Source organism: Bipolaris sorokiniana (genome assembly GCF_000338995.1).
Source record: "Bipolaris sorokiniana ND90Pr unplaced genomic scaffold COCSAscaffold_11, whole genome shotgun sequence".
In the NCBI taxonomy this organism is placed as follows: domain Eukaryota; kingdom Fungi; phylum Ascomycota; class Dothideomycetes; order Pleosporales; family Pleosporaceae; genus Bipolaris; species Bipolaris sorokiniana.
In genome coordinates, this window is record NW_006911905.1 from 371,473 (window position 1) to 399,314 (window position 27,842).

A 27,842-nucleotide genomic window follows, 5' to 3' on the forward strand; every position below is an offset into this window, starting at 1 on the left:
CGTCTCCAAAAACAGATTGCTCCGCCCAAGATACTGTGATCGTCTCTTGCATACAAAGGAGCGTTGGATGGACCCATACAAGGAGGGAAAGCGACGGACATGTGCTTTTCCTTGCTTCAAGTAAACGCTACCAGCCTCCTTTGTCTGATTTCTGTCTATGCAAATCCAGATAGAAAAAGGAAAAAAAAGGTTGCAATGTCAATATATTCTATTTTCTACAATCCATCTACAAAACAAGAAAGAGGGAATCGGTGCGAAATCGCTCAATCTCCTGTTCTCGAGTTTTCAATCTTCGTCACAATCAAGTCGGTTGCCCCGACGTCGGTCAGCTTATCCATAGCAATGGCAATGTCTTTGCGCAGCACCATAGCCTGAACCGCCACCCATCCATCTTCCTCGAGCGCGTTTACCGTTGGGGCGCGACGGCCCGGGGTAATTGTGCGGGCGGCATCGAGTTTTGACCTGGGAACATTGTATGTGCAAAGCACATATTTTTGCGCCGCTGTAACATTGTTAGATCTTCTTTCCCCCAACTATCTTTTTTATCTTTGGGGGAAGTCAAAACTTACTAATAACACCCTTTATCCTAGCTGTAATGAGGTCCACGAGCTTAGGGTCTGAGGGGTGTTTGGACTTGATGAGGATGGCACTCGAAGTAACGACTGTAGATATAGCTTTTAGACCCGCAGCGCGCATCGTCTCGCCTGATTCCACTAGATCCACAATACCATCGGCGACGCCCAATGCGCATGCTGCCTCGACACTGCCGCCGACATACTTGATGACTGTCTTTAGCTTTGCATCTCCGTTGGTCTCGCCGTTCGTGGTACCCGCCTGTTCCGCTTCCAGTTTCCTAAAGTACTGCTCTGCGAGGTTGGTGAAGCTCGTAACGACGTTCTTTCCAATAAGGTCTTCAGGCTTGGTCAGGTCGCCTTTGGCGGGGACCTGGACTTGGAGACTGCACTTTCCGAAACCAAGGTCTAGCACTTCGTCGACGCCGGTTGTGGCGGTGGGTGGAGTGACGCATTCGTGCTCTGCGACTTGGTCACGGCCGGTTATGCCTAGGTCTACGCGACCTTCACCGACGAAGGTGGGGATATCGGCGGCGGGGAGGAAGACGAGTGCAAGCGGGAGGTTCTTGACGAGTGCAATATCGAGGCGTGAATGGCGGTGAAATTGGATGTCTGAGCCGTGGAGGAGATCGAGACAGGCTTGGTGGAGGCGGCCCTCTACGAGGAGACATTAGTATATGCACGATTGAGTGGAGTCTGGTACAAGACAACAAAACATACTCTTTGGCACCGCGAAGAGAAGGCGGTCATTCAAACTGTTGCCCAAAAGGTCAGTCATAAAAGGAAGACTTCGACTACCCTGTCGCGGCCTCTGCGCGACTTCATCCAATGTACCACTGATGCCGACTAAGAAGCCCATATTTGCGGCAAGCTAAACCAAGAGTAATTCTAAGAAAGCAGCAATAGGGAAAGTAAGGGGAAAGAAGGGGGAAAACAAAATTAGTAGGTCCGACATACGAGTTAACGAGATCCATTCTTTTCCACTCTGAGTGTGCACAAGCACGCAATTGACCAGCAGGGATTCGTCGTAGGGGTAGTATGCAAATCGACGCGCAATGTAATGCGTGATGCAAGCTATCGTGTTTAGGAACAAAAAAAATGGGGGATGCAGAAAGATGTGCTCTTGCTGGTAACAGTCTAGAGCACGCCCAGGATCCCCACGTCGACGGCGAAGTGTGATTGGCGAATCGCTCGTGGAATATAGGATGGGCTTAGGGTGTAAGATGCACACGTCTTGCGTGGTTTTTTCTGTCTTCGTGTTTCGTGTACAGCAAGTGTCGGTTGCGCGAAAACATGCGCCGTCCGCGGCTCGTTCGTGGGGGAGGCTAGGCAATTTGCAAAGTGACTCAATGAGGGGTACAATAAGCTACACGTGTGGCCCGCTGGCTAGTCTCCTCCCACCAAATGAGGTTGTGAATGTATGTATGTATAATACATATTTGTTAGATGTTTGATAAGTCTAGACGCGTCAATGACTGCAGTCCCCGCTGTCTTGCCGATATGCGGCCTCGGAATGATTTTTCTGTCGCAAGATGACGTCCAACCATTGCCCCGCGTTGTGCTGCGGCTGATGAGTGCGACCAAGGCGGTGTCGGCTGGCACAATTTTACTTTATGTATTGTCGACGTATCCTCGTCGCATGCACCATGGATATGCCGTGAGCATGCACGGTTGCATATAGCGCGTTGTGATATGTATAGTTAGACGAGCACGCAATCAAATGTTCTTAAGGTATGAACAAGTTTTGAAAGCGACATTTTCGACGATCCGGACTTCTTATACATTAATTGGATATAGTGCTGCTACAACCACGAATACACTTTCTGTAGCAAATTCTTTTGTGACTTATTCGTGTCGTGTGAAATAAATTCAGCATAGAACAGACACGACGATTCACGAATCCGAGGATTGGAAAGTTGGCAACACGGCCTTGGCGTAAACACATATATGCAAAATCAACATGGTGCAGCTGAATTTCTCATTGTACTCGAAGTCATGGTACTCAGTGACAGGGGTGATGCATGAATAGTCAAGGATGAATTACAGGCACTCTATGAACGAGCGGTTCACAAATTAACAAGTCTGATATGTTTCAATGGAGTCTCGGTTTGAGTTTAAACTAGAGGAAAAAGAAAATATACATTACAAACGCAGCTACTGAGTAGTTAACCCTGCAAGGAAACAGAATAAAGTCTTTCCCAGCACTGCCTTCACCGGACTCGTGCGTGCCTTGACAGGGGCTGAATGCACAACCACCGCTAGACGACGCGCTGGTGGAGACTCTACTCTCCCAACGTGGCTAAGACCCACAATTGACAATTCACAAACACGTTTTTGGTAGACCTCGGATGTAGCACGATACCTCATCTAAAGCCATAATAATAAACTCAATATATACAAAATTATTTTGCTTTCTTCCATCAAGCATTCTTGGTCCAACGGTAGGATAATTGCCTTCCAAGCAATTGGCCCGGGTTCGACTCCCGGAGGATGCATAACATCCTTCTCTCGATTGCAACGTTATGACTTTTTTTGTTTTGCTGGGGTTTGGTCAAGGGAAAATCCGACTGACTAGCCCGTTCTCTTTTTGCGCCACAGCGTCACGCCTCAAGCTATCTCTTCAGCAATACCTCTCTTTCCCCACCCCAAAAAGAAGAATCTTGGTGGGTAGCTCTGATCTGGTGATCAGTCGATAAATTACTTAATCATAGACGTTTTTATTGGCGACTGAGCGGTTGTGAACTTACGCAAATCTTGGATAAATGCATGATTACGAACGCAAATAAGAAGTTTTGAGTAAGCTGACAACTGAAATATCAGAATAAAACCACACTTGTGTTTGCGTACTTCACCCAGAGCAAACTTAACAGCAGGCTTGAGGACAGGGACTTAAGAAGGCTGGAACTATACATCTGCTTGATCAGATCTTGTTCACTATTGAAAATGTATTCATGTACTTTCGACATATGTGCATCCACCTGTACAAGAGTTTATGCTCTCTTGGTTCAAATGCGACATATTTATACGCTGCGAATCACCCCGAAACGCTATCCCGTCCATGCTGATAGCACGACAGCGAAACTTGAGCTATGAACCTGCTCGTCTATCACGGCCTTGAAATCCCATCAGTAGAACCCATTTCGCTAGCGTTCGTTGTCTGAAACTGCACGTACGGTCGATGCTTCGGACATTGCTCGAACTGTAGACTCGGAGTCTGTCGACGTAACATGCGAATCGATCGATATGATCGACGGCTGCCTAGCATGCATGCTCGGTAGCTCCTCATCGTATGCATCTGCGTCACTCATATTCTCATCCGTATCCTCATTGCTCTCATCATGTACACTTATGGCTTCGGCTTCCAGAGCAGTCATTCGGTTCACAAACTCTTTCTGTAATTCACTGAGCCATGCAGAGAGGATCTCTCCTTCCAGTACGCCGTTATACGCCTGGACCAGATGCTCTTTGAGATTGAGAATCAGCTTTCGACGCTTTTCTTTGAGTACTATTTCCGACGCTTTCTTGTTCCGAATAGTATGATGCTCAATTTTGCGCGCGGCGTTTGTAGCATGCTCCACAATACCTGGAGGTAGTGGGACGACACGAGCAAGCGCCAGACCATAGTGCACTTCTTTTGCGACGCCTTGAGTTGCTTTGTAGAGCATTGTCATACTGTGCTCACCTTGAATCTGTAATGGTGAGCTGATGCTTTGATCAGGATATAAATACTTACATCAACCGCTAGATGTAGATTCAGAACTCCAGCACGTTCACTCATGATAGTAGCGAGGTCCTTGAAATGAGTCGCAAACCATACGAGAGCCTAAAAACGTTAATCTTGTTAAGTGGTCATGTTTAAGCGCCTACTCTGCTAGATAGAAGAGCTTCCGCAATGGCCAAGGCAATGGCTAGACCATCTCTTGTGCTCGTGCCGCGACCCAGCTCATCAACTATGATTCTAAAATGGGATCAGCAATGCTGTAGCATGATAATGGCTTGTTTCATACAAGCTGCGTTGGTCGACGTTGCGCAAGATGAAAGCAATCTCTCTCATCTCAGCCGCAAATGTTGAAACATTGCTTTCAATGATGTCGTCGGTACCGATCCTGGCAAATAGCTGGTGAAGTATTGGAAACGACGCATAGTTCGCAGGAACACTGCATACAGTAAATGACTGCAATAGGCGAATTGAAAGAGTTATCACTCACTAGCAACCGATCTGAGCCATGATGGTCATGAGAGCCAGAGACCGAATGTAGGTACTTTTGCCGCTCATGTTGCACCCGGTGATGATCTGGAATCGAGTCTGCTGTGTAGCATATGCATCATTTGGAATAAATTTGGGTTGTATAATCTTCTCTTTGATAGGATGGCGCCCAGCCTCAATGGCGAATGTGTCAGTGAGCTGTGGTTGTGCTGATAATTTATCAGTTTGTGCATCAAAATAAGCCTGGCACCTACTATAGCTATTCACCGTGACAAGGTGCGCAAATGCTCCAATCTGCAATCAATGAGCTTCTTGATCGTGGTAAAACAACGACTAAGACTTGCCATATCCAGCATTGCTACAGCTTCACAAACTTTGAACAACATCGACATGTGGCTGCGTACTTGTTCGGTGAGATTTCCGACGGCTTCGTCGCCTGCACGATTTTAGTAGTGACATAGACGCTTAGGCAGATGACTATAGTCACTCATGAGAATCACTTCCTGGTGTGACACGTTGATCTTCCAACCGTTAGCATGCGCAAGTTTAATATCCGTAGCTGCATGCCTTCTGGTTACGCTTCATCAACTCCACAGTTTGGCATTCAATGTGATTGTGGCGACGAATTATGTTCGTGAAAACCGGTGGTAATGCCTTGCCTTCAAGCTCTGATAAGGCAATCTTAATATAAAACTGACGGGCAGTTTCATACTTCAAGTCTAATTTGATATCGTATTCATCTGCTTGAGATTAGCAAACAAACATACGTGTTTGAAGATGCATTTGCAGACGACTGAGCTCGGTTGAGTGCTGAAATGCATCTTCAGTGGCTTCCTTATAAGTAGTACGTGCAACGTCGAGGAGCCCGTTGACGCCAGATTTCACAGCATATGTTCGTTGGTTTCTGAGTTCGAGGGGTTGCCTGGCGTAAGTGGTGTCTTCGTTGATGACAAGATCAATTAATTCCTGTACAACGGCCACATTCTCAGGCGCGCAGAGCTCTCGGATGTTGTTTAGCATAACAGAGGCTGTTCCAGTGAGAGCTTCGTATACAGGGTCCACAGAGTTGACAAATTGCTTAAGCATAATGATTTGGTTGATGGCTTGCTCTGTGGTATGAAGAGTAAGCTTCTTTGGCGTAACAATCAACGCTGTCAGTATCCGGTCGGCATCAAGAAAGTTCTTTAATGCTGCGCGGACAGCGAAAAACAACTCCTCCTTCTTGGTCATCTCATCCACAGCAGCGTATCGCATGCCAAGCACCTCAGGGTCAGTGAGTGGCTGCAGGATATTGCTCCGAAGCAGGCGTGTACCCATTGGCGTCAATGTCTCATTGATCAAACCGAATAAACAGTTTCTGGATCTGGGGTCACGAAGATTCTGGACCAATTCAAGCGAATGGATGGTCGACACATCAATCATCATAGATCCCTCAGAAGGCTCATACCGCATCCTGAGTGAGTGCAAGGCGAATACCATACTTAAGCCAAGGTCAATGTACTTGAGCGCCTACAAGCTTGGTTATTCACGTCGTTAAAAACGCACCGAAGAACTTACCGCCGCAATGCAGCATATAGCGTAATAGTTACCTGCGACGGAAATCTGGATAGCTTCGGCATCTTCCTTGAATGCTAGAGTTTGGATATACTCGTATCCAGTTGATTCGGCCCAATAGCGCCGATCGAGTAATGTTAGCTTACTGCCAATATCCTCAAGGGTTTCCTCGATGATAGAGAAGAGCTTCGACTTTGGACTTGCAGCAGTCGACACAATCAAGATCTCTGAAGGGCCATATACTCTCAACTTGTGAACTGTTCGAACAAAAGTCTGGCTGTCGCAGATTTGACAGAGTACAGCCTCTGCGGTGTCAAGGTTCACAAAGGCCAAGCCGACTGTAGGTGAGATGCCACGAGATTCGGTAACGGCACAGACAACATGCTGGTTTTCGACCCTAGCAATAGTGGAAGCACCAGTCCTCGGCCTTGCAGTAGAGGGCCTGCCAGTGTTCCTGCAAGTTCCTGGGCGTGACGCTGTAGTGGTATCGTAGCCAGCATAGCCATACGACGTGGACCCAGAGGTACTCTGAGAAGTTTGCAGCTTGGATCGCTGAATCATGGTGGTTAGTGCTGTGTGATCAGTAGGTGAGTGTTGATATGTGCAGATTGCTTGATTCACTGGACGTGGGTTGTAATGAGTTGAGATGAATGAAGTACAGGTATTGGAAGACGCGTCGAGAAGTGGGGGAATACTTAGCGCGTATGTTTGGTACCAATATCTACTAGCGCGGTCGTTATCGATAGCACCAGAAATTATTTTCGAGCGCTCTTCAACCAGTGGGGTTTCTTCAAGTACATACAATTCGGGCAGATTGTGTTTATTACCTCCCCAATCACACTTGGAGGACTGCACAAGCTATGGCGACCCTATATCCACCTCCTTCGAAGCGTCAGAAGCGAGCGCAAGCCGAAGTCGCGCGACAACAACAAGACATTGACACCTCCATACCCGATGGCACAGTGCGAGTGCGCTTCGTGGACCAGGCCACAGGCGAAAGCGGCAATCTCCCCGTTCTTACTGTCCCGTTGTCGCAGGCGTCGACCAAGAATCTGGAGCTGCTTCTTAACAATCTAAAAGACCAGGCAGACGACCAAATACCGTATCGGTTCTTTCCCGACGGTACGACTGAAGCGCTTGCAGACAAGGATGATCTATACAACGCGCTAGTTAAGCCAGGAAAGGCATCAGCAGAAGCTGAGATAGTACTCCAATATGCGCCACAAGCTGTTTTCCGTGTCAAAGCGGTCTCGCGGTGCTCAGCAGCTGTGTCAGGACATGGCGACAACATCCTGTCCATAAACTTCTCGCCAATCAGCTCCAGCAGGATGGCGAGCGGAAGTGGAGACAAGACAGTCAGGGTATGGGATTGCGACACAGGCACACCAGTCCATACGATGAAAGGACATTCGGGGTGGGTTCTGGCTGTTAGCTACTCACCCGACGGCTCCCTGCTGGCGTCCGGTGGATACGACAGAGAGGTGAGGATATGGGACCCAAACACGGGAAAGCAGATTGGAGGCCCGCTCAAGGGCCATACTGGCTTCATCACATCCCTCTCCTGGGAACCATATCACTTGCAAGAGCCTGGCCGACCGCGAGTAGCATCGTCATCCAAGGACGGTACTGTAAGAGTGTGGGACGCAATAGGCAACAGAATTGATTTCGCACTGTCAGGTCACAAGGGCAACGTAACTTGCGTAAAATGGGGTGGTACTGGACGGGTGTATACTGCCTCTCACGACAAGACCATCAAGGTATGGGACGCAGCAAAAGGCACATTGATCAACACGCTACAAGGCCACGCACATTGGGTCAATCACCTTGCCCTCTCCACGGACTTTGTCTTGAGAACCTCGTATCACGATCATACGCGCAAGGTGCCGGCCACACAAGAAGAGAAGCTTGCCAAAGCGAAAGCAAGATTCGAGAAAGCCGCCACGATCAATGGAGAAGTGATAGAGCGCTTGGCAACTGCCTCTGAAGACTGCACAATCATACTATGGACGCCCTTGACAAGCACGAAACCAGTGAATAGGATGACAGGCCATCAGAAGCAGATCAACCAAGTAACTTTCTCGCCCGATGGTTCCATGTTAGCATCGGGAGCTTGGGATAATCATGTCAAGTTGTGGTCAGCTCGAGATGGAAAGTTCATCGACACCCTCAGGGGACATGTCGGTCCTGTATATATGACGTGCTTCTCTGCTGATAGCCGGCTACTGGCGAGCTGCAGCAAAGACACGACATTGAAGGTGTGGGACATGAGAACCAGGAAGCTGAAGGAAGACTTGCCAGGACACAAAGACCAAGTGTTTGCGCTAGACTGGAGTCCGGACGGAGAGAGAGTCGGAAGCGGTGGTGCAGACAAGCAAGTGCGGATTTGGAGCAACTAATGAGAGGCTACTCACAGCGTGAGGATAGTTTGCAATTGATACCCCTGGTGCGAATGTGATCAGTCTATCCCATGTCCGATATGCTCGGTGCTGTTACACATACATACCATATATGTCGCTAAAACAAGGCATACCTGACAACTACCGCGTAGAGACCGAGGGCGGAGTAGGGCCGATCGGCAGAGTCTTGGTGGTCCCCGCACCAGGAGTGGCTTTATGTGGCGTGACGGATTGTGGCGACGTCATCGCTCTGCGATTCCCAAAAGCATGAACAGCTCTTCGGCGTCGCAGTCATGGGTGGTATGGCGCTGGCGCACCAAGTGGAGCTACATGGGCGTAGTGTGGCCAATGTTGTGGAAACTCAGGCGCGTACCTACGTCAACTGTGAAGAAAAAGGCAACTCTACCCTGTCGTGCACACGAATACTGAGCTTCTATTGTGGGTTTCAGGGCATCGACGCGTTCCTTGTTTCCTGGCAGTCAGACATACAGATGTATTTGCGACAAATCCCTATTACCTTTGCTCCCATCACTCGAGCATACCGCCGACAGCACATATTATTGCCAAACGTCTCAACATGTCCGGCGTGGATGACGTAGATGCTCAACACAGGGACTACCGACGGCCACACAATGCACATAACCCAATTCCTACAGTCCAGAAGTATCGCGAAGAGAAGCAGAGGAGGCAACAAGCGTACGGGAACCCAGACGGCGAGAGCAATGAGCCGAACAAACGCGATCGGCTCGGTGACGCTGTAGATGTCTTCAGGTTTGGAAGAGATGTGGAGCAGGCCAATGATGGAAACGGGCCGTACCCAGCTACAAACAAGAATCTCCCGCTAGATGATGAAATTGCTGAAGATCATGCTGGCAAGACAGTACCCAGCAACGACCAAAGAGATGCAACCCAAGACATGGATGACGAGCAAGAGGTGGAAGACACGACAGAAGGCGGGCTGAAATCAGCAAATCCTAGAAAAGCCCGCAAACAGATGAAGCATTTCAAGGCCGATGGTACGGAGCGCTTAGTCACCGACCCGATTACCCATCTGCCCATCAAAGTTCATGATCTTACCGATCGAGAGTTGAAGAGCACTGCAAAGAACCCATCACCGCCCGGCTCAGATCCTCGGACAGCGACCAGCACTAATGCCATTAACAAAAGTGACGAGCAGTTGCAAGTCGAAAGCCATGAATCGCAAGAAGCCCATGCAGGCATGGAGGTCTTGTTTCCCCCACCATCCTTTGATCGGACGCGAGATGAGATTTCCATAGTCTACATGCATGCTGTGACTATTGGAGTGGGTGCTGCAGCTGTTAGTTTGATGTTGGTTAATGCCTTGTTTTGGCCAACGCGTCATTCCACAGGTTGGACAAGACAGCTGCTCAAGCTCGCTGAGCTCAGTACGATGGCAACGGTGTCCGGAGCCATTATTCTGTTCATGCGCCAATGGTCAGAGAACAAGATCAAGAATGTATGGGACGTGGAAGTTTGGAGAGCAGAGCGGGAACGCGGTCAAGAATTGGCCAAAACCCAGACGGCCGAAAGCACTCAATGGCTAAACTCACTCTTTGCATCAGTATGGCCGTTAATCAATCCTGATCTATTCACGAGCATCTCCGACACGCTTGAGGTGGGTACAAAAATAACACATGGCAATTTCTCAAACTAACAACCGCAGGATGTAATGCAAGCTTCTCTTCCTAGTATGGTTCGTATGGTGGCAGTCGAAGATATTGGTCAGGGTAGCGAAGCTCTTCGTATTCTCGGTGTTCGCTGGCTACCAACGGGAGCAGCTGCTCGATCAGTGGGCGCTGATGGAAATCTTAAATCTTCAGATGAAGAGAAAGACGACCGTACTGTGCCAGACGATGGAGAAGGCGAAGATGAAACACCAGGCCATGATACCATGGAGGCTGAAGATGGCGACTTTGTCAACCTGGAAATCGCATTCGCGTACAGACCCTCAACAGGAAAAGGAATCAAGACACGCGCGAAGCACGCGCACTTGCTGCTGGCTTTCTACCTACCAGGAAACGTTAAGCTACGTAAGTTGAGCCGTAACGCGCTTTTGTAATTCACTAACATGGTAAAGCTGTCTGGGTTGACCTTGCGGGCATGGTTGGTGTTATGCGCTTTCGTCTACAGCTATGCCCAGACCCTCCATTCTTCTCTATTTGCACCATGGCCTTCATGGGCCAGCCGAAAGTGACTCTGTCTTGCGTCCCACTCATCAAAAAGGGACCTAATCTCATGGACGTCCCTCTAATCTCTAAATTCGTTCAATCGTCCGTGGATGCCGCCCTAGCCGAATATGTCGCACCCAAGTCTTTGACACTGGATCTTAAAGATATGATGATGGGAGACGACTTCAAGAAGGACACGACCGCACAGGGCGTAATCATGGTGCACGTCAAACATGCTTTCGACTTCAAGGAGGGAGACACAAAGATCGGTCCCTGGGGTGGTTCCGCGGATCCTTATGTCAGTGTAGGCTGGGCCAAATTTGGCAAGCCGCTCTGGTCCACACGTGTCTTGAAATCGAATATGGAGCCTCATTGGGATGAGTGGTGCTTCGTTTGTGTCACCCGTGACGAGCTGAATGTTGACGAAAAGCTGAGACTTCAACTGTGGGACTCCGATCGCATGACCGCCGACGACGATCTCGGACGTATTGAGCTAAATCTCAAAGACCTAATGAAGAGTAATGAGACCAACGGCAGAATGCACGATCGCGAAGACGGCTTCCATGCTCTAAAGGCTGGGCAAGGTATGCCTGGAAAACTGAGCTGGAGTGTCGGCTACTTTTCGAAGACTAGGATTACTGACGACCAGCTAACTATGCAAGAGGAGGACCCGGACGTAAAATCTATACAACAGTTGAAAGACAAGGTATATAAGGAAGCGGAGGGCAAGCTTCGGGAGGCAAGCAAGGATCACCGAAATGAGGTGGAACAGCAGAAGGCTGAAGATTTCAAAAACCGCCAAGATGAACTCATCATTGCTTCTCCACCTTCTGAAGACTATCCATCCGGTATTCTTAGCATCCAGATCCACCAGATTACCGGATTGGAGCTGGAAACTCTGAGCAAGCAGAAAGTTTCGGCGGAGGCTACTGACGAGGAAGAAGAAGGTGACGATCTCCCTTCGGCATATTGCAATATCATCCTCAACCACAAGAAAGTCTTCAAAACCCGGACCAAGCCAAAGAACTCGAAGCCCTTTTTCAACGCTGGATGTGAACGTTTCATCCGAGATGTGCGTAACACTGAAGTGCATATTGCTGTCCGCGATGCTCGCGTCCATGAAGATGATGCTTTACTAGGCATTGTGTATCTTCCATTGGAGAGAGTGTTCAAAGAGCGCAGCCAGATTAACTCCATCTTCCCACTTGCTGGGGGAAATGGCTATGGACGCATGCGCGTCTCCATGGTTTTCCGAAGTGTGCAAGTCCAACTTCCCCGGGAACTGCGTGGCTGGGATTATGGAACTGTGGATATCAAACCCTATATCAAGGGTGTCGATGTTCCGAGCGACATAGGGCCTCTCAGGCTCAAGGTTCGCACTCCACTGGACCATGGAAAGTTGCACTCACGTGGGCATAAAGGTAATGTCCGCTCAGAAGATGGCCAGCCTATTTGGACTACAAGGAAAAGCCGACCGATCCGCTTGCCTGTGCGCGCACGCTACTGTGCACCATTGATTTTCGAGTTCAGACAGGATGCCACGTTAAGAGATCGCACACATGCGTTTTGCATCTTCTGGCTCAAGGACATTCCAGATAACGAGGAGCAAACGAAACGTCTTACTATCTGGAAAGGCGATTTGGAACGCGCAGAAGGCAACGTACTCGATTCGTATGGCGAAAAGGTAGGCGAGATTGAGGTCACCCTGACAATGTGGTCTGGTCTATCTGGATATCATGAGAAGGTAGCAAAGGGCGACAAGTATCTCACCAACATCATGGAAGTGCTGGACACTTGCAATGACCAAGAATGGACCAACTGGGAGGAATCGGACGGCTCGGAGAAACCTGGTATCAACGACAATAAGGACACTGAAGAAGACAGCTCTGATAGCTCCGATAGCTCCGACTCATCTAACGATGAATACGACGAACATGAGAGAGACGCCAAGGACGACAGTGCTAACATGGTACCCGATTTTCTTCGAAAGCACAGAAAAACCGATTCAAAGATGAGTAAAGACCGCGACAGAGGCCCAATCACACAGTTGAAGGAGTATAAAGCATCTCACAAGACGCTACATCGCAAGAACAGAGGAATCATGCAATGGAAGGGGCCACGGACGCTGGCCTGGATGAAGCACGTGGGCGATAGGGGAAAGAGGAAGGTGGGACACATCTTCCGCCATCACGAAAGAAACGGAGACGAGATTGAGACAGAGGTTTAAATCATTTCATCAGCATAGCGTTGTGCGTTTGGTATTATCTTCTGGGTTAGGAAATGTAGCATTAATATAGTTTGATTTCGGTTCAGTTACAATGAATAATTACTAGAAGTCATTCTCCATCCATTCCAGTATTTCTGTAAAGTCCCTAGCCCATACGATACCATGATCTTTATACTGTCTCCGGTCTCTCAACTTTGGACATGGTACTCCTAGTCTCGTGAGCGCATCAGCAAGCGTCTTCTGCGAGCTACCCATGGGATCATCGCGGATGCAGATACCAAGGTCTGCAGCTAGCAGACACTCGATATCCGTCCAACTATCACCAATGTACACCTTGGGCCCGTTTAACTCCTGCATCTGTTCAAAATTTCGCAGTTTGTCACCACTGGATACAATGGGGTCCAATTCTCCCGAAGCTGCAGCGACGATGCGACCAGACGAGGGCACTCCGGCGGATATACCGTCGAACTCGTTGGACAGGATAGCGTGCGATGCTACGCTGATCTTGGATGCGGCAAGGCAGGAATGAATGAAGTGGCGAGACCAGTTCACACTCAGCATGGCAAAAGCGTCGCCCTCACGTGACTGGATGTGCTTGAAGAATGAAGGGAAACCAGTGCGAAGTTGCATCTGGCCTAATTCTAGGACCCGACTGGCTCCTAATTCGATGCCTTGATGGGTAAGGTTAGTGAATATAGCAGATGAATGTACGCGGTCAAGACTGCGCTGCTCTACTTCTTTCAGTTTGGCTAGGAGCTGTTTTTCCTCGACTATTGTTGTTGGGAGAGCGCCGGTTGGGATGAGCTGTTTCAGCGTGGCGGTGTAGTCGTCCATGTATGCCTGTGAGACGGATTTCCAGTGGTCCATGGTGGGGAATTCGGGTTTTTCTGCTGCCGATATACTGACGAGGGCATCCAGAGTGTCTTTCTTGGTGACGGTGCCGTCCCAGTCGAGGATCCAATGTATGGGCTGGTCCTTATTGAAGAGGGGTTTTGTGGACATGGCGGCTGCTTTTGGAAGGCGTAATAACTTGTGAGGGCTATGTAGATAGTAATAGAGAGTATATGAAGAGCATAGTTGGCGAGCCGCTCTGTAAAAAGTCATGTGACAGTAGTACGCTCTGGAATTCGCTCGCAGTGCGGCCGGAGATTGACGTTCCGACGTCAATGTCAAAGTATCAGACAGCCGAGAAGTAATCACAGGCACATGTGGAGGAATTGTCAACGGCCCCTGGCAGCGACAGTGATGCCCAGAAAAAAGGCTATCCGAACCGACAGCGCCACCGTCCAGGCGGAGCTTGGGAGGCTGTGGTTACACGAGCAGCCGGAGAAAATGGCGCATGCGTCACGACACCACTACGAACAGGTAACTTTTAGCGGACAGACGCGCCGACTTGATATCCATGGCCAAAGTCTCCATTCAATCCCTCTGCAACTGTGTCTGCGCGCTTTTCTCCAGACTTCCCCTCAGCATAGTTTTAGCCATGTTCAGCCCAGCGTGCCTCCCGTGGTCACGAGCCAATGGCGGCGGCGCTATAGCGGTGACCCGCCCGCAACCGAGGCGCTCGTTGGTCGCGTTCCTCTAAAGGCATCTTGAGGCGATAGCACCAGTTGTTCTTACGGAGGCCATCTCCTAAGTACAGTTGGAGGCGATTCACGGCACAGCAGTCAAACCACCGAGGAAATAAGAAATCTGTCTGGTCCGCCCTTTTCCTTTGCCCACAAACCTATTTGTTGCTCCCTCAACTCGTCCCAGGACATACTTCCCCACTACCCCACGCTCACACATACACCCTTCACCATGGCTCCAGGCGCAGTCCAGAACGACACGACCAGTGCACACAATAATGTCACCATCTTGAAGCCAACTGCCCGCTCTTTTCACCCCACCGGCACACCAGACCCCGCCAGGTACCACTCTGCGTCGTCACAGGCGGCCATCAAGTCCGAGTCCGACTTTGCAGCTCACAACTACCACCCTCTGCCTATCGGTATGTATTCGTAAGCCCCAGGCGATGTATCCTGAGCTGACCAAGTCCAGTGTTTGCCAGAGCGAGTGGCTGCAGCGTCTGGGATCCTGAGGGCAAACATTATCTCGACTTCCTCTCTGCATACAGCGCCGTCAACCAAGGTCACTGCCACCCGGAACTCGTCAAGGCCTTGACTGAGCAGGCATCGCGCTTGACACTCAGCAGCCGTGCATTCTACAATGACGTCTTCCCCCGCTTTGCTGAGTATGCGACGAAACTGTTTGGCTTTGACATGATCCTGCCCATGAACACAGGTGCCGAAGCCGTCGAGACAGCCGTCAAGATTGCTCGCAAGTGGGGATACAAGGTCAAGGGCATTCCGCAGAACGAAGCGTTGGTCTTCTCTGTGCAGGAAAATTTCCACGGTCGGACAGTATGTATCGTTGGGTCCTTACACACGCGCTCCAGCTAACGAGAGGTCAGTTTGCCGCTATTACCATGTCCACAGACCCCGAGTCTCGTGAGAACTATGGACCATATCTTCCTGGAATCGGAAGTGTCTGCCCTGTCACAGGCAAGCCGATTCGCTACAACAATGTCGACGATGTTCGTGAGACGTTAGAAAAGCATGGAAAGAACACTGCTGCTTTCCTCGTCGAACCCATCCAGGGCGAGGCCGGTATCGTGGTCCCAGATGATAGCTATCTGCGCGAAGTGAGAGCGCTTTGCGACAAGCACAATGTGCTCCTCATCTGCGATGAAATCCAGACAGGCATCGCGCGAACAGGCAAGATGCTCTGCCATGAGTGGAGTGGTATCAAGCCCGACTTGGTCCTTCTCGGCAAGGCTATCTCCGGTGGCATGTACCCTGTCTCGTGTGTTCTAGGTTCCAAGGAAGTTATGCTTACCATTGAGCCTGGTACACACGGTTCAACATATGGCGGTAATCCTCTCGGCTCCGCTGTCGCGATCCGGGCGCTTGAGCTCATCGAAGAAGAAAACATGATTGAGCGCGCAGAAACGCTTGGTAACAAGTTCCGTCAAGGACTTCAAGACATCAACAACCCGATGATCAAGACGATTCGTGGCAAGGGCTTATTGAACGCCATCGTCATCGATGAGAGTAGGACGAACGGACACAGCGCTTGGGATCTCTGCATGCTCTTCAAAGAGAAGGGACTATTGGTAGGAAGAGCCCTCAAGATTATGCACGTAAAAGAGGTTGACAGTACTGACACTGACGGACAGGCGAAACCTACACACCAGAACATTATCCGCCTTGCGCCACCGCTGGTCATCACTGAACAAGAGATTGAGTCGGCCCTGTCAATCATCAAGGAGGCCATGGAGGAGCTGTCTACACTGAAGGGCAAAACGGAGGAATAGGTTCTTAGATATCTGGTTGAGCCGGATACGAGCGATTACAGGTGAGTGAACTAGTTAGAAGTGCGGCACCAAAGTTTAGGATACCCTTGGTAGAAGTTTGTGCGAGTGTAGTTGTTACAGTTTGTTGTACGCGAGCGCATACGTTGTATGTTCGGGTGTTTTGAACCGAGTGACATAGACGTTGGGACTGAAACGGCTACTAGACGATATTGGGCATTAATAGAATACACCTAGCTTGCGGGTCATCACCCGTTTGGGCTTTATTCTTAAACCGAGCTCTGTGCTTTACTGATGTTGAGAAGAACGGGCCAAATTGCAATCGTGATAGCCTTCGCTTGACCGGAAATAGAGGAGTCAGTCGTGTTGTCCCACGTCATACGGCGCAGCAGGCAGCGGTCAAGCATGGCTATGGCCATGCCGGTGCCTAGGTGGGTTTGCATGCGGCTTACATAGACTTTGCATGGGTCTCTATCATTGGCTCCTGAAACACTCGGTCGGTTCGTTCAAAGTTTCCGTACATCTTTTTTTGAACGACATACAGACACCGGACTTGGGCAAACTCCGTCCACGTCGATGGTGAACCGTTTTCTAGAAAATCCAACATCACCACTGGCGATTAGCGCCTTATGACCATGCCACACACGAGGCGCCATGGCTGAGCGACGGCTGCTCGTTAGGGCTGTGGGCGGGACGATACTTCCAGATGCAGATGGATTGTAGGGGTCTTTGCGGGGCAGCGGCATGTCTGCGACAAGTACTACAAATGTGCAAGGATATCCGGAACTATCCACACTGCGGGGGGTGACATGTACTTTCGTATTGTGCATACACATGTATGAATCTAGTAGGTACGTAGGGGATGTGAACCACTTACAGGCGGCTTCAGTAAATGACGGGGCATCATGGTCAATTAAGATATCGGCATCTCGGCGTTGGAGCCTTGGTAGGCATACTGCGACGGCTCCACTCGAGGCGGTGGCGTCGCATCCTAGTTACCGGACGATTCTGGCTTCGCGGAAAACAAAATACGCGAAAAGAAACTTCAGTATCATGGCCAAAGGACACCGCCCAGAGGACACGCGAGGGAAGAAGACAAGACTGGTACGCATAGACAAGGCGTTCACTCTGTCGTGCCACACTGTCGAAAGAGCCAGCTCTCCGCGGACGTAAGGACATATTGCGAGTGCTAATACGCAGCACTTCGGTTCGTCGGACAAGTTCAGAGGCCGAGCAGGCGTCGTATATTCTCTGATGCTTAGCAACCGCCAGATCATGCAGCAGCGGGCCTCGCCGTTCATTGGCGACTGCTAACTCCGTTTAAGGCCATACGCTAGTTGTGGAGCGCGGGCTCTGATTTCATGACTACTATGCCAGGGCCCTTTATAGACTAGGCGTGACCTTGCGCTTGCAATCATGCCGCCTCGCGACTCCTCGTGGTCGTCGCCTTTTCCTCTCCAACTCTCAACCAACCTTTCATACATCCCCTGGCACACGCCAATCATACATTTGACCGATTCCTACGCAAATCATCCATCTTACTAGGCCCCACAACGCGATCTGCCTCCCGTCGCCGCAACGGAATCCGAGATTGGGCCGGCATTCGCGCCGATATGGCCAAATCCCAATCATCGTCGTCTCTAGACGAGACCGAAAAAGAAAAGGTTTTAGGCCTGGCAGATCCTCAAGCGGCAGCAGAAAACCCCACAGAGTATGAGCCGATACGGACAGAGCCTAGCGAAAAAGCAATTGAGAGTAATGGTGACGGTCATGGACCAAGAGGCAGCCTTTCCAGGTTACAATCGAGTACCAGTGCTTACTCGGAAGCCAGTACCACAGAATCCAACGCCGCAAAATCAACACAAATGAAGAAGCCCTTTTACAAACGCCTAAACGTGCTCAAGAACAACCCGCCGCCTGTACCGAAAGAGCGTACCGTAAGCCCAGAATACACTGCTGGATTGTTCAGCAAACTCACATGGCAATGGATGCAGCCGATTATGCAGGTGGGCTACAAGCGGCCGCTGGAAAAGAATGATATTTGGGAAGTCAACCCAGACAGAAGCGCAGATTTACTGGCAGCCAAGTTGGAAGCGGCGTTTAATAGGCGGCGGGAACAAGGCGGAGAGAAACCTCTGCTTGGTGCTATGTTCGACACGTTCAAGTGGGAGTTTATTATTGGCGGTCTGTGCCAGCTCTCGGCATCCGTCATACAAGCAATTGCTCCCTTTGTACTGCGCTATCTCATCAGCTTTGCCGTCAAGGCATACATTGCACAGCGAAGGGGTGTCCCTGGACCACCTATCGGCGAAGGTATTGGCCTGGTCGTTGCAATCACCGTGATGCAGTTTCTGCAGAGTTTAGCTACTAACCATTTCATGTACCGCGGTATGATGATTGGTGGAGAAGCCAGAGGTGTTTTGATTGCCCTCATTTTCAACAAGGCCATGAAGCTATCAGGCAGAGCAAAGGCTGGTGGCCAGGCTATTCTCGAGGCACCGCCGCCTGATCTGAAACCGGGAAGTGAAGCCGAGCTGAAATGGTACAAGAAGATACTCAAGAAGAAGGAGAAGAAACAGGGCCCAAAGACGCAGGTAGGTGTGGCGGGTGACGGTGAGGGCTGGGGCAATGGGCGAATTGTCAATCTCATGTCTACCGATACGTACCGTATTGACCAGGCCAGTGGTTTCTTCCACATGATCTGGACTGCTCCTATCGGCATTCTCATTACAACGGCTTTGCTTCTCGTCAACCTCACGTACAGTGCGCTACCCGGTCTCGGTCTCATCCTCATTGCCATGCCCCTGCTTGGTCGTGCAGTCAAGACTCTGTTCCGCCGAAGAGTTGTCATCAACAAGATTACCGATCAGCGTGTGAGCTTGACGCAGGAGATTCTCCAAGGTGTGCGGTTCGTCAAGTACTTTGGCTGGGAAACGAGCTTCCTAGAGCGCATCCAGGCCATTCGAAAGAAGGAAATTCACGGTATTCAAATCCTGCTTACCATTCGAAATGCCGTTCTTGCCGTGGGAATGTCCATGCCTGTCTTCGCATCGATGATCTCCTTTATCACGTATTCTCAGTTCAACAGCAATCTCGATCCCGCGCCAATCTTCTCTTCGCTAGCTCTCTTCAACTCGATGCGTATCCCTCTCAACTTCCTTCCGCTGGTTATTGGTCAGGTCATTGATGCGAATGCCTCTGTGAAGCGTATCCAGGAATTCCTTCTTGCAGAAGAGGCGGAAGAGAGCGGACGCTGGGACTACGATGCCAAGGATGCCGTGGTACTTAGGGATGCGGATTTCACCTGGGAGCGCCACCCGACTCAAGAAGCTGAAGACGGACCAGGAAAAGGTGGAGCACCGGGTAAGAAGGGCGAGACGAAAAAGGAGAAGAAGGCAGCTGCAGAGGCGATGCGAGCGAGTGGAGCCACGACACCTTCGGATGCAGCGGCTGTGGAAGAGGAAGAGAAGCCGTTTGAAATCAAAGGGCTCAATCTTACGTTTGGACGAAACGAGTTGGTCGCCATTATTGGTGGTGTCGGTTCAGGTAAGAGTTCATTACTCGCAGCCCTCGCAGGGGACATGCGCAAGACAAACGGTGAAGTCATTTTCGGAGCCTCACGCGCCTTCTGCCCGCAATACGCCTGGATCCAGAACGCAACGGTACGGGAGAATATCATCTTTGGCAAGGAATTCAACCGCAAATGGTATGACCAGGTGGTGGATGCTTGTGCGCTTCGCCCGGATCTTGACATGCTGCCTCACAATGATGCAACGGAGATTGGCGAGCGTGGTATTACTGTTTCGGGTGGTCAAAAGCAGCGTATGAATATCGCCCGTGCGATTTACTTTAATGCGGATATTATTCTCATGGACGACCCGTTGAGTGCCGTTGATGCCCACGTGGGCCGGCACATCATGGACAATGCTATTTGCGGACTGCTCAAAGACAAGTGCCGAATCCTAGCTACACACCAGCTACACGTACTAAGTCGCTGCGATCGCATCATCTGGGTTGATCAAGGCCAAGTCAAAGCGGTAGACACCTTCGACAATCTCATGGCACAAAACGCCGACTTTATCCAAGTCATGAGCACGACTGCAAAGGAAGAAGAAAAAGAGGAAGAGGAAGAGGAAGCAGAGGATGGCGAGGTAGCACCCGAAGTCAAGAGCGTCAAGAAACAGAAAAAGTCAAAGAAGCAAGCGGCGCTCATGCAGCAGGAAGAACGCGCGACCAAGAGCGTCAGCTGGCAAGTGTGGATCGAATACATCAAAGCCGGCGGCGGCACCTGGGTCGGCCCCCTCATCTTCATCCTGCTCGTCCTCTCTCAAGGCGCAAACATTGTAACTTCGCTCTGGCTCTCGTACTGGACGTCTGACAAATTCGGATACTCGCAGGGTGCCTACATTGGCGCCTACGCGGCCTTTGGCTTCAGCCAAGCCCTCTTCATGTTCTTCTTCTCGTTTGCAGTGTCGATTTTCGGGACGCGAGCGGGCAAGGTCATGTTGCATCGGGCTATTACGCGCGTGTTGCGGGCGCCCATGTCGTTTTTCGACACGACGCCTTTGGGGCGCATTACGAATCGGTTCAGCAAGGATATCGATGTTATGGACAATACGATCACGGATTCGATTCGTATGTATTTTTTGACGCTGGCTATGATTATCTCGTAAGTTTCTGGGTGTACCTTTGAGTGGATGTTTTTTTTTGAGCTAACGGGGGACGTTGCAGTGTTTTTATTCTCATTATCTCGTACTACTATTACTATGCGATTGCGCTGGGACCGCTGTTCTTACTGTTCATGTTTTCGGCGGCGTTCTACCGGTCTTCGGCTCGCGAGGTCAAGCGGCATGAAGCTGTTCTGCGCAGTACTGTTTTCTCGCGGTTTGGCGAGGCTGTAATGGGAACGCCGACGATTCGTGCCTATGGGCTTCAAGACCAGTTTTCCAAGTCGGTCCGGGATGCGGTTGACGATATGAACAGCGCATACTATCTCACGTTTGCTAATCAGCGGTGGCTGAGTGTGCGTCTGGACATTGTTGGTATTGCACTAGTCTTCACGACGGGTATCTTGGTTGTGACTAGCCGTTTTTCTGTTGATCCCAGTATTGCTGGCTTGGTGCTTTCGTACATTCTTACCATTGTGCAGATGATTCAGTTTACTGTTCGTCAGCTTGCAGAGGTAGAGAACAACATGAACTCGACTGAGCGTATCCATCACTACGGAAGCCAATTGGAAGAAGAAGCACCGCTGCATATGGGCCAGGTGCGACCGACGTGGCCGGAGCACGGCGAGATTGTGTTTGACAAGGTCGAGATGCGGTATCGCGATGGACTGCCCTTGGTGCTCAAGGGGCTGAGCATGCACGTACGCGCAGGCGAGCGGATTGGAGTCGTAGGACGCACGGGAGCGGGCAAGTCGTCCATCATGTCAGCACTTTTCCGGTTGCAGGAGTTGTCTGGGGGATCGATTATTGTTGATGGCGTGGACATTGCCAAGATTGGTCTTCACGACCTGCGGTCCAAGTTGGCGATTATCCCCCAGGACCCAACGCTATTCAAGGGAACGATCCGATCGAATCTGGATCCTTTCCACGAGCATTCTGACCTGGAGCTCTGGTCTGCGCTGCGACAGGCTGATCTCGTGTCCACGGAGCAGGCAATGGATGACCACTCTGGCCGAATTCATCTCGACAGCGTGGTCGAGGAGGAAGGACTCAACTTTTCGCTGGGGCAGCGGCAGCTCATGGCTCTAGCGCGTGCGCTGGTTCGTAACTCGCAAATCATTGTGTGCGACGAAGCGACTAGTTCGGTGGATTTTGAGACTGACGCAAAGATTCAACAAACGGTAAGCAAGAAGCAAACGTCATTGTTGGTAACGTTGGGAGACTAGGCTAACGGTTGTGTGTGCGTGTGCAGATTGTGGAGGGGTTCAAGGGCAAGACACTGTTGTGCATTGCTCACAGGTTGAAGACGAGTAAGTTTGGCCGGTGCAGGCATAGGGTAGAGTGCTAGGATAACGGGAGCTGAGACTGACGTGATGGCCTAGTCATCAATTACGACCGCATTTGCGTCATGGACGCAGGGCAGATTGCGGAGCTAGATTCGCCACTGCGCTTGTACGACCAGGGCGGTATTTTCAAAGGCATGTGTGAGCGATCCGGTATCAAGAGAGAGGAAATCGCAGGTGCAGGCGCACGATAATAGATATGAACCAAGGAAAGGAAAAAATAGAGGTAGCGGACATAGGCCGCGTGATTGGACGGGGGCGGGAAAGCGGCCCAAAAGGGTAGACTAAGGATGCAGCTGGGATTACTAGCAAGGCTGCACACGCACAGTGATGGATAGGCATGGGCGTTGGCGTTTGGAGCGGCTTTTTTTTGGGGCGGGGGCTTGGGCAGCATGCAATGACAAAACGGCCTGTTGTTTTGGTTTAAGGGCGGAGAACAAAAAGGCAGAGTGAGAGGGCAGGAGCGGGAGGCACGACACAGACAGAGGTTTCTAGGTCTATGCAATGCAAATACCGTGATCATGAGACAAAGACAACTGGGGTGGTGGAGACGGATGGGCGAGTGCGAGTGTCACGGCCAGCCAGCATAATGGAAGATGGAACAGGCCCAGGCGGGGCTGGCCAGAGGAGTGCGACACGGGGAGAGCGGTTTGGGTGTTAGTGGTAGGGACGAGGTGATAGCATCATGGTTCCAGGCTACTCTGGGTGCGGAGCAGGAAACGCGACTGAGAGATGGAGGGCGAGAGAGGGCAAAGAGAGACAGCAGTTTGCATTAGCGGGCTGGTAGTCTGGATTGGCGGCTGGTGCACAGGCCTGGCGGAACCCTCAATCTGGCACCACGCCATGGTTTCCATGCACTTGCATTTCCAGCGTTATCTAATCTCGCCCGCCCGGCCGCCACCTGAGCAGTAGTAAGTAGTAGTAGTAGTAGTAGTAGTAGTAGTAGTAGTAGTAGTAGTAGTAGTATACTCGGTACACACTTACGTATCTCTTACCATGTACCCAGGTGCATATGTATAGACCCAACTAAGGCACGTATTATTTGTCTCTACTTACGTATGTATGCAAGCGGCTATCGACACCCATGCACGTCTTGGATGATTCTCCCACTGCTTTGGGCAGGCCAAAAGCTTCTTTTTGCGTCTTGTTTGTGTGCCCTCGCCGCCGTGCCGCTCGAGTGGTCTGGCCGGTGGGTGGTGGGCAGATGGCGCGCCCCGCCAGCAAGACGCCATGTGGTGCTATGGACGATTCAATAGCTGGGAGCTTGTCCAACGCTGGTGCGGGTGCATGAGAAAGAGGCAGAGGCAGAGGCAGACAAGCAAAGCGCTCAAGCCTCTCGGCCAGCCGCTCCGCGTGCATCAAGCCGCGCAGAGATTGGCCGGTCGCGCTACCCGCTCGGGCCTCGCTTGCGGTTGCGCTCAACGCCAAGCCAGAGCCAAACCCCAGCTGCGCCGCACCCTCGCTGCTCCAGGACGACGTTTGCGGCCGTACAGCGGCGACCAGGCCCTTTGCGCTCATTGCTCCCCCAAACCACACGGCACACGCTCACGCGATAACAGGGCCTAGTCGCGCGGAGGGGGCGACGGCGACGGCGACGACTTGGACTTGGACTTTGGCGCTGCGTGGGCGCGGGCGTGTTGCTTTGCTGGGCCAAACTAAGTATTGGGAGGCGGCGCCGTGGTTGAGCGAGGGCGAGGAGAAGTGCGGGCAAAGATCAGGGACGGGCAAACCAAACGCCCACCTGCAGTTTGCTTTGCCTCGTCAATCCATCGACTCAGACGTGCCTTGATGGCAGGGACATGGCTCCGAACGGCCTAGCGGGCCCGTATGATTGCCCCCCAAGCCTGGAATCCCTCGTTCACACGGGCCTTGTTCAGCCACGGGGGGGGGAGGACATTGCTCCTTCATATCTTCTCGCGCACTGCCGCCCGCCCGTGACGCTCCTTGCACACTGGTCTCGCTCTCTACACTGCCATCCAGCCCTCACATCCATCCAACCGCGCCACAGCCCATTCTTTGCAGCTTCGAGTACCCCAGACGGACTTGCTGCTTCCACAACTACATCGCCGCTCCCTCACTGTCCGCCGCCGCCCGTCTCCCATCCGCTCTACTTGCCTACTCGCCTGTCCTTACCCCCTTCCCTGGTCCACTAACACACGACGCCGCCTCGTCACCGTGTCCGGTCCATGCTGCGCCTGCTGTGAAGCTTCCCCTCCCTCTCTCCCTCTTTCTCTCTCTCTCTCTCCGCCACAAATAGTCGTACCGCCGCTGTCCATTGCTTGTCGCCTCCACCCTTGTGCTACTCCACTCACCCCCTGACGCCGCAATGGCTGCCAACGAGAAGAACGAGCCCGTCACCTTTGGCGCCAGTATCGAGCGCTCCTCCAGCCCCGCCGCCATGCCCGCCGCACAGCAGCTGCTGCGCTCACCGCATTCGCAAGATTCCACAACGACTACCGCCACTGCTGCTGCCGACGCCGACCCGGCCAAGAAGGAGTGGACTGCCGACGCCTCCAACCCCTACTCGGCCTTTTACAAGCACCCAGAGGCCCTGCGCGAGACGCGCCCCTCCATCAATGACAGCATTCCCCCCTCAAAGGCACACCTTGGTGTCACCGATCACGATCTCGAAGGCGCCGTGCCCCTGTCGGTAGCCTCGACACAACAACAGTCCAAGTCGTCCGTCGATGGTCGCGTCAAGGAGTGCACCATGTGGCCCACACGACAGGCGGTGCTCGAGAAGCGCAAGTCGTACCAGCGCAAGCGCGGCTGCGCCTTTTTCCGCAATCTGACCAACAAGCAACGGCTGTGGGCCAAGATTGTCATTGCTCTCCTCGTTATTGCCGCTGCCGTCGGCCTGGGCGTCGGTATCTCGCGAGCTGTTGGCGGTGGTGTATGGGCTGGCAACGGCCAGAGCAAGCAGATACCACACAACTGAGCTTCACGAGCTATACATTAGCCACCAGATATGTCATGGTGCGTCGACTTCGGTGTCGACTGCACCTGTGCAACTGCTAACTCTCTCGGTCAGAGCTGCTTTCACGTCTCTTCGCTCAGACTCACGACTTTGTCATGCTTCTTCTTCTTCTTCTTCACAAAAACCTCTTTTTTCTTCTGGAATATCCTTTGCATCTATCATATCGTTTCTTCTGGTAGAGTGCACATCACCTGGTCATGTCTGCGCTTTTTTTCCCCAGCTTTGAGCCTGCCTTTTTTCGGCGGATTCGGCTTTTCTCTTGGAGTGGAGTTTTTTTTTCTCTATATTTGGGGGCGTACACATTGGTGTTCTTTCGTTGAATTGGTCGGCATTCTGTACCTTGCATTTGAAGCGTCGGAGTACAATATTTGGGGGCGTTTAGAAACATGTTTAGTCTGGCAAAAGACCTGTTGCCGGTTATATGCAATACGAATGAGCCGATTGAGCAATCGCCTCCTCTTATTGTCAAGAGAGGCTTTCGAATTACCTGACGTTGGAAACTCTTTTATGCTTTTTCGTTTGTCGTTTCGTTTTCTCGGTGCGATATTATTCCGAATATGCATAACCCCCCGAGCCGACCCGCCTGTCATCGAAGACGCACACGAACCTATCATGTGTTTTTATGCAGAAGAGGGGGGGGGTGTGATTACATACGCCCCCGCTTAGTCGAGCCCGCCACAAAACAATCATACATGTGGTAAGGTAGGATAGGGTAGGTATATTACAATGCATGAACCTGTCACTTGACTGTCTTACAAGCAATAACCCCTCTCGTCCTTCTCCGTCTCTTCTCTCTATCCACATACTACTACTACTACTACTACTACTACTACTACTACTACTACTACTACTAACTATTCTTCACACAGCACCCTCATCATCATCAATATCATCAAAAGACCTCGTAGTTTATTCATTCTTACATTTACGTCTAGATGTATACTTTGATGCTTACATGAACCCAGGACCCCTCCGTCCCAAGCTCCTCCCTTGCAATGCCCTAGCCGCATCATCATTCGGCCGCGCATCTCCAAATCCACACCCGCCGTCTCGCTCCTGCGCCACCACCGGTCCCGCACACTTGCCGCTCTTGAACCCGCAGCATGCGGATGCGCAATCCGCGTCGGAAGTGCAGGCGCCGGTGATGAATTGTGTGCCCTTGGCTTGAGGCGCTGCTGGTGCTGGTGCTGGTGCTGGTGCTGCTTCTTCGCCTACCATGGTTTGTCCGGATGTCGGTGCTTGCGGTTGCGGCTCTGGTTGAGTGTCGCCTACGGCTTTGTTGCCGCCGTTCAAAGCATTGTTATTTGGTTGTGCGTTGCCGAAGCCACAGCCTTCGCCGCGCTCGTTGGCCACAAAGGGCGCGGCGCATTTGCCGGATGTGAAGCCGCAGCAGCCGGATGCGCAGGCGGCGTCCGAGGTGCAGGCCCCCGTTATGAATTGGGTGCCTTGGGCTGAGGTGTAGAGGGTGACTTTTTAGGTTGAGGGTGTTAGTTGGGCGGGGGTGAAGTGTGATGAGTAGAAGGGGGGGAGTGACATACGGGAGAGGAGAGTGAGGAGTTTGAAGATGGGAGCCATTTTTTTTTGATATTATGATTCGAATGTTCAAGATTGGGGTGAATGGAAGTTGTGCTTCTTCTTCCTCTTCTTCTTCGCCTGGAAGTAGTAAATAGTGTATTACAATAGAGTTGTACTCGTAGAATGCTCGTGAAATGATGCCTTAGTCGTCCCTTCCCTTCCATCTTCCCCTTTTATACTCCCTTCCTTCCCTCCCTCCTTCATCCTCTCACTTTTCCCCACTAAAAGACATATACTTCGCCACCTCCTTCCGCAAGGAGTCCGTCTCTCAGTACCGCCAATGCCTAAGCCTCCCCAGCCCACACAAACCCAGCACCACGATACCCACCTCCTCCCTCCAACACACCAACTGCCCCAGGCCTTGACTATCCAGGAAATTCCCCCGACTACTGCCGGCCCTGTTTCGCGCCAGTTTCTGGTAGGAAGGCATTTGTGCGAATTAGATGGGCGGTGCCGCGAGGCAAAGAGGCAAAGTCGAGGCATGGCAAGGGAAGAGGTAAGACAGTGTATGTTTTGTCAAGTCAAGGAAACATTATACGTTTTGGGATCGACTATGTAAGGGGGTTTATTTTTGGGATTGAGAAGGGGGGGGGGGATATTTCAAAAAGGGAAAGAAGGATGGAAGGCGCATTGAAGAAGAGATGCGGTCATGTCTGGGTAGACAGTAGGATGAAATGCAACAGAAAAGCAATGTGATGGAAATCTTTATCTAGGTTACAAAAGTTCATTTAAATTCTGTTCAACTACTGTAGACTTGTATGTATACGCCTCTAGTACACAGCT

At 51.3% G+C, this 27,842-nt stretch overlaps 9 protein-coding genes and 1 non-coding gene across 10 annotated transcripts; 6 read left to right on the forward strand and 4 right to left on the reverse strand.

The window, feature by feature from the left end:
- Nucleotides 1–189: 189 nt before the first annotated feature.
- Nucleotides 190–1,566, reverse strand: COCSADRAFT_183046 (uncharacterized protein). Its single transcript, XM_007704071.1, has 3 exons — nt 1,293–1,566; nt 570–1,229; nt 190–502 (listed from the first exon to the last, which is right to left on the reverse strand). The coding sequence occupies exons 1-3, from the start codon at nt 1,429–1,431 to the stop codon at nt 264–266; spliced, it is 1,038 nt and encodes a 345-aa protein (XP_007702261.1). The 5' UTR covers nt 1,432–1,566; the 3' UTR covers nt 190–263.
- A 1,430-nt stretch (nt 1,567–2,996) lies between these two features.
- COCSADRAFT_t60 lies at nt 2,997–3,067 on the forward strand. The gene has a single exon. It is a non-coding gene; the product is annotated as a tRNA-Gly (tRNA).
- A 502-nt stretch (nt 3,068–3,569) lies between these two features.
- Nucleotides 3,570–6,894, reverse strand: COCSADRAFT_201417 (uncharacterized protein; the record flags this gene model as incomplete). The annotated part of the gene is made up of 10 exons (XM_007704072.1): nt 3,570–4,261; nt 4,306–4,395; nt 4,440–4,530; nt 4,580–4,729; nt 4,781–4,988; nt 5,034–5,073; nt 5,124–5,215; nt 5,343–5,519; nt 5,571–6,288; nt 6,337–6,894. The coding sequence occupies 10 exons, from the start codon at nt 6,892–6,894 to the stop codon at nt 3,716–3,718; spliced, it is 2,670 nt and encodes an 889-aa protein (XP_007702262.1). The 3' UTR covers nt 3,570–3,715.
- Nucleotides 6,895–7,124: 230 nt separating this feature from the next.
- Nucleotides 7,125–8,801, forward strand: COCSADRAFT_38692 (uncharacterized protein). The gene has a single exon (XM_007703900.1). The coding sequence runs from the start codon at nt 7,194–7,196 to the stop codon at nt 8,727–8,729; it is 1,536 nt and encodes a 511-aa protein (XP_007702090.1). The 5' UTR covers nt 7,125–7,193; the 3' UTR covers nt 8,730–8,801.
- A 234-nt stretch (nt 8,802–9,035) lies between these two features.
- On the forward strand, nt 9,036–13,560 carry COCSADRAFT_38693 (uncharacterized protein). Its single transcript, XM_007703901.1, has 3 exons — nt 9,036–10,365; nt 10,414–10,780; nt 10,828–13,560. The coding sequence occupies exons 1-3, from the start codon at nt 9,307–9,309 to the stop codon at nt 13,143–13,145; spliced, it is 3,744 nt and encodes a 1,247-aa protein (XP_007702091.1). The 5' UTR covers nt 9,036–9,306; the 3' UTR covers nt 13,146–13,560.
- Nucleotides 13,561–14,641: 1,081 nt separating this feature from the next.
- COCSADRAFT_121939 (uncharacterized protein) lies at nt 14,642–16,777 on the forward strand. Its single transcript, XM_007704073.1, has 4 exons — nt 14,642–15,135; nt 15,186–15,547; nt 15,598–16,299; nt 16,363–16,777. The coding sequence occupies exons 1-4, from the start codon at nt 14,946–14,948 to the stop codon at nt 16,498–16,500; spliced, it is 1,392 nt and encodes a 463-aa protein (XP_007702263.1). The 5' UTR covers nt 14,642–14,945; the 3' UTR covers nt 16,501–16,777.
- Nucleotides 16,778–18,110: 1,333 nt separating this feature from the next.
- COCSADRAFT_173287 (uncharacterized protein) lies at nt 18,111–22,701 on the forward strand (the record flags this gene model as incomplete). The annotated part of the gene is made up of 4 exons (XM_007704074.1): nt 18,111–21,166; nt 21,229–22,345; nt 22,417–22,474; nt 22,547–22,701. 4 exons carry the CDS (start codon nt 18,111–18,113, stop codon nt 22,699–22,701), a joined length of 4,386 nt encoding a protein of 1,461 aa, XP_007702264.1.
- An 836-nt stretch (nt 22,702–23,537) lies between these two features.
- On the reverse strand, nt 23,538–24,166 carry COCSADRAFT_225405 (uncharacterized protein). The gene has a single exon (XM_007704075.1). The coding sequence runs from the start codon at nt 24,023–24,025 to the stop codon at nt 23,546–23,548; it is 480 nt and encodes a 159-aa protein (XP_007702265.1). The 5' UTR covers nt 24,026–24,166; the 3' UTR covers nt 23,538–23,545.
- Nucleotides 24,167–24,833: 667 nt separating this feature from the next.
- COCSADRAFT_173288 (uncharacterized protein) lies at nt 24,834–25,445 on the forward strand (the record flags this gene model as incomplete). Its single annotated transcript, XM_007704076.1, has 1 exon — nt 24,834–25,445. The coding sequence occupies one exon, from the start codon at nt 24,834–24,836 to the stop codon at nt 25,443–25,445; it is 612 nt and encodes a 203-aa protein (XP_007702266.1).
- An 862-nt stretch (nt 25,446–26,307) lies between these two features.
- COCSADRAFT_201424 (uncharacterized protein) lies at nt 26,308–27,059 on the reverse strand (the record flags this gene model as incomplete). Its single annotated transcript, XM_007704077.1, has 2 exons — nt 26,308–26,953; nt 27,023–27,059. 2 exons carry the CDS (start codon nt 27,057–27,059, stop codon nt 26,436–26,438), a joined length of 555 nt encoding a protein of 184 aa, XP_007702267.1. The 3' UTR covers nt 26,308–26,435.
- Between the last annotated feature and the right edge of the window lie 783 nt (nt 27,060–27,842).